Here is a 3,286-nt window from a genome sequence, read left to right on the forward strand (position 1 = left end):
CGACACATATTGCACAGATCAAGACCGCAAATGCCTGCATGTCGGATTGCATGCCTCAGTTTTAGTTAAGACACCTTGTGGGGAGAGAAACAACCTATTCCTTTTGGCTGTGCAACATCAGCCGTCACTGCCCCTCTCCCCGGCACCGACAAGCTACGCCGGAGGCATCCAGTGCACCCTGCATATGGGCAACACAACACATGTCCACACGCGCCCTTGGTGCGTCATTTCTCGTCTCTCCGGTCCCCTGGCGCAATTGGCGCCGGGTGCACCCAGTGCATCCTGCATGTGAGGTTTGCAACACCCCAGCATCATTCCAAGCTAGGGGGCGGCTAGCGCTGCGCATGATTGACGCTGTGAAAGCTGTAAGACGTATGTAACCCTCTTTGCCGGTCACCTTCCGCACTGCGGATTACGGTAACATGGCAAGGATCCAAGGTTTTTCTTCAAGCTCGTGGATCCACAATCTTGCCTGTGATTGACGTGCTTTGCCCCCCATTTAGTCTGAAGATCCAAGTTCTGCCATGTCGGTGCTCGTTCAAGGCGCTGGACGCAGGCGCTATGCCAAGGAGCTGAGGCCTAATGCTGGACTTACGCATTGCGACATGCAACGAACTGTGCGGGGCTCTAGGGATGCAGGGCTTGGGATGCAGCCCCAGCCCAGGCGCGCCATGCGGCGCCCTACACTTAGCTAATTCGATTGCGACCCTTGCCGACGTCACCCCATTCACCCTGGACTGTACACCCACAGGATGTACGAATTGGATTTGGCCGGCATCTTCCACTAAAACTATGTGGTATCTAAATTGAGCTACGCAAGAGCATACGTGCACATACCTCTATGCGCCAGCCTCGCTGCGCGTCCCATGATCCAATGGGGCACAGGATCTGATATCGATCCAACGCTGGCTGCGCCGCGGGGTGGAAGCCTTTGCAGCATACGTAGCGCGGCCGGTAGCGCGTTCCAACGTTATTGGTTCAATCTAAGTGGGCAGAGGAGTTACATACCCTGCCGAAACTTGGGCTGTGCCATCATGCCAGGTGGCGGACACACGTGTGCTCTCCCGCTTTGTATGATAAGCGAGTTTCAAGAAGAATCCTACCGCGTTTGAATATAGTGCGCCGGCAGGACGCCAGCTGGTTGCCCTAGCGTGGTCGATGCCACCGCGGGGTGTGCGATGCAGCCGCTGACAGGAGGCGACAGCATCGTTCGCCAGTCTAGCGGCAGCTTGTTCCACTTGCCCGGGTTCGCTTTCCCCAGCGATGCTGCTGCCGGCACCAGCAGAGGCGGCGCCCACGGCAGCAGCAGCAGCAGCATCAACGGCAGCGGCGGTGGCAGCAGCGGCACCCTCGGCTTGCAGCAGCGGCTGGCAAATCTCTTTTCACTTGTGCGGCGTCAGCAGCGTGGCTCAAGCCGAGCCGCGGCGTCCGCATCGCCCCATGCGGCAGACCTGGTCCCTTGGACGGTGGTTGAAGAAGCGATGGTGATGGCTAGGGATGCGCTCCAGGCAAAGCAGCGAGTGGCAGAGGTGAGGGGCGCCCTGCCGCAAGATGAGGAGGGGGATGGGGGGACGGCACATCCGAGTGCTCAGGGCGGCGCGCCTGATAGATCAGGGCGGCGCGCCTGATAGACCATGCAGCTATTTGCTGCATGCTGGTCCTCATGCCTTTGTGCGTGAGGGGCCTAGGACGAGGGCAGAAGAGGGTTGCAACACCGCCCCCGCTGGCGCGACGCAGGTGTTGAGAGCAGAAGCCGAGCAGTTGAACGCGCATGGCGCTGACAGCGAGGTCTGGAGCAAGGTGGGCTGCATCTTGGAGCAGCCACTGGCCGTGCTTGCACACCCGTCCGGCAAGCCAGCCCCAGCTGTCGCGGTGCACAGACGGGCCCCGGACTGCCATTCACAGTCCCCGTCGCTCTAGCAGCGAGCAAGCCGCAGCGAGGCAACCCCTTGTGTTGTCAGCATGGTCCCGTGCAGCTCCCCCCCAACTGGGCTGCCTTCAAAAGCACCCTGCATCAACACCACCACACACACGCACATGCACACGTTCGCACGCCCCCCCCCCCCCACCCACACACACACTCACATGCATACGTGCGCGCCCACACACACGTACATGCACACGCACGTGTGCCCCGCAGCGCGCCGAGCGCGCCGAGATCGACTCTGGCTCTCTGCTGGAGCAGCTGGAGAGCCTGATGCAGGCCAAGAGGGCCATGGCGCACGACCGCGCTGAGCTGGGGCGCGGCCTCAGCCTGCTGCGCGCGGAGCGGGAGCTCCTGTGCCACCAGCTGCAGGGTGGGGCGCGGGGCGCGGGCGCGCAGCACAGGGGCCGGTTATAACCAGTTGTGATCCGGGCCTTGGATTATAACCCTGGTCTTGTGTTGAAAACCTGGCATTTTGCTGGCTGTCGGTTGCACCTAAGAACAGTCAAGCTCTCTTTGCTTGCTGCTGCTTGCACAAGTGATTAGTGTGACTTGATTGGCAACGCTGCCGCTCCGCCTTTCCCCCTGATCGCTGCAGTGGACCCCGCCACCAACCTGTGCCGCGCGGTGGAGTCGGCCCTGGTCGACGCGCGGCGCGCTGGCGTGCTGGAGGCGCAGCTGCGCGCAGTGGTGCGGCAGCGGCGGCAGCTGCGGCTAGAGGTGGAGGCGGCGCGGGAGGCCAGGGCCCGGCACAAGGCGGTGTGGCAGGTGGGGCCGAGGGAGGGTGGGCCCTGGCGGCGTCCCCGCACCTGAAATCGTGGGCCTGCGGCCGCGCTGGATATCCTGCAGCGATGGCTTGCAGACGGGCAGGCGGCGTCCGATCGCGGCGCCCTGCGTCGGCAGCCAGCCGATGCGTCGGCTGCTTGCTGCCTTGTGTGGGTGACCTGCGCTCACCCGCACCCGGCCTCACCATCACTCGTGCCACCCTGGCTGCCACAGGCACGGGAGGCGGCCTATCGGGAAGCTCTAGCAGCCGCAGGCGCCGTCGAGCCGGATCTACCCCCCGTGCCCGGCGGCCCCCAGCAGGGCAGCAGCCGCGCGGATGGCAGCTCCCGCCACCGGCGCCTCGGGCCGCGGCAGCGGCGGCCGGGCTCGAAGCGCGCCAGCTCAGCTGGCGGGGACGAGGGCAGCAGCGACAGCGGCGCGGAATGCGGCAGCAGCAACTCGAGCGCAGCAGATGCGGCCGAGGGGGCGTGCGGCTGCAGCAGCAGCCCGGGCAGCAGCAGCCTCATCACTGTGCCAGCATTCTCGTCCGCAGACACGGCGCAGGGGCCCCACTCGCAGGTGGGGCGCGCGGGGGGG

At 64.4% G+C, this 3,286-nt stretch overlaps 1 protein-coding gene across 1 annotated transcript; it reads left to right on the forward strand.

The window, feature by feature from the left end:
• Window positions 1–1,481: 1,481 nt before the first annotated feature.
• Window positions 1,482–2,737, forward strand: MNEG_5966 (hypothetical protein; the record flags this gene model as incomplete). The annotated part of the gene is made up of 4 exons (XM_014034783.1): window positions 1,482–1,529; window positions 1,738–1,800; window positions 2,141–2,297; window positions 2,523–2,737. The coding sequence occupies 4 exons, from the start codon at window positions 1,482–1,484 to the stop codon at window positions 2,735–2,737; spliced, it is 483 nt and encodes a 160-aa protein (XP_013890237.1).
• Between the last annotated feature and the right edge of the window lie 549 nt (window positions 2,738–3,286).

Source organism: Monoraphidium neglectum (genome assembly GCF_000611645.1).
Source record: "Monoraphidium neglectum strain SAG 48.87 unplaced genomic scaffold scaffold06740, whole genome shotgun sequence".
In the NCBI taxonomy this organism is placed as follows: Eukaryota; Viridiplantae; Chlorophyta; class Chlorophyceae; order Sphaeropleales; family Selenastraceae; genus Monoraphidium; species Monoraphidium neglectum.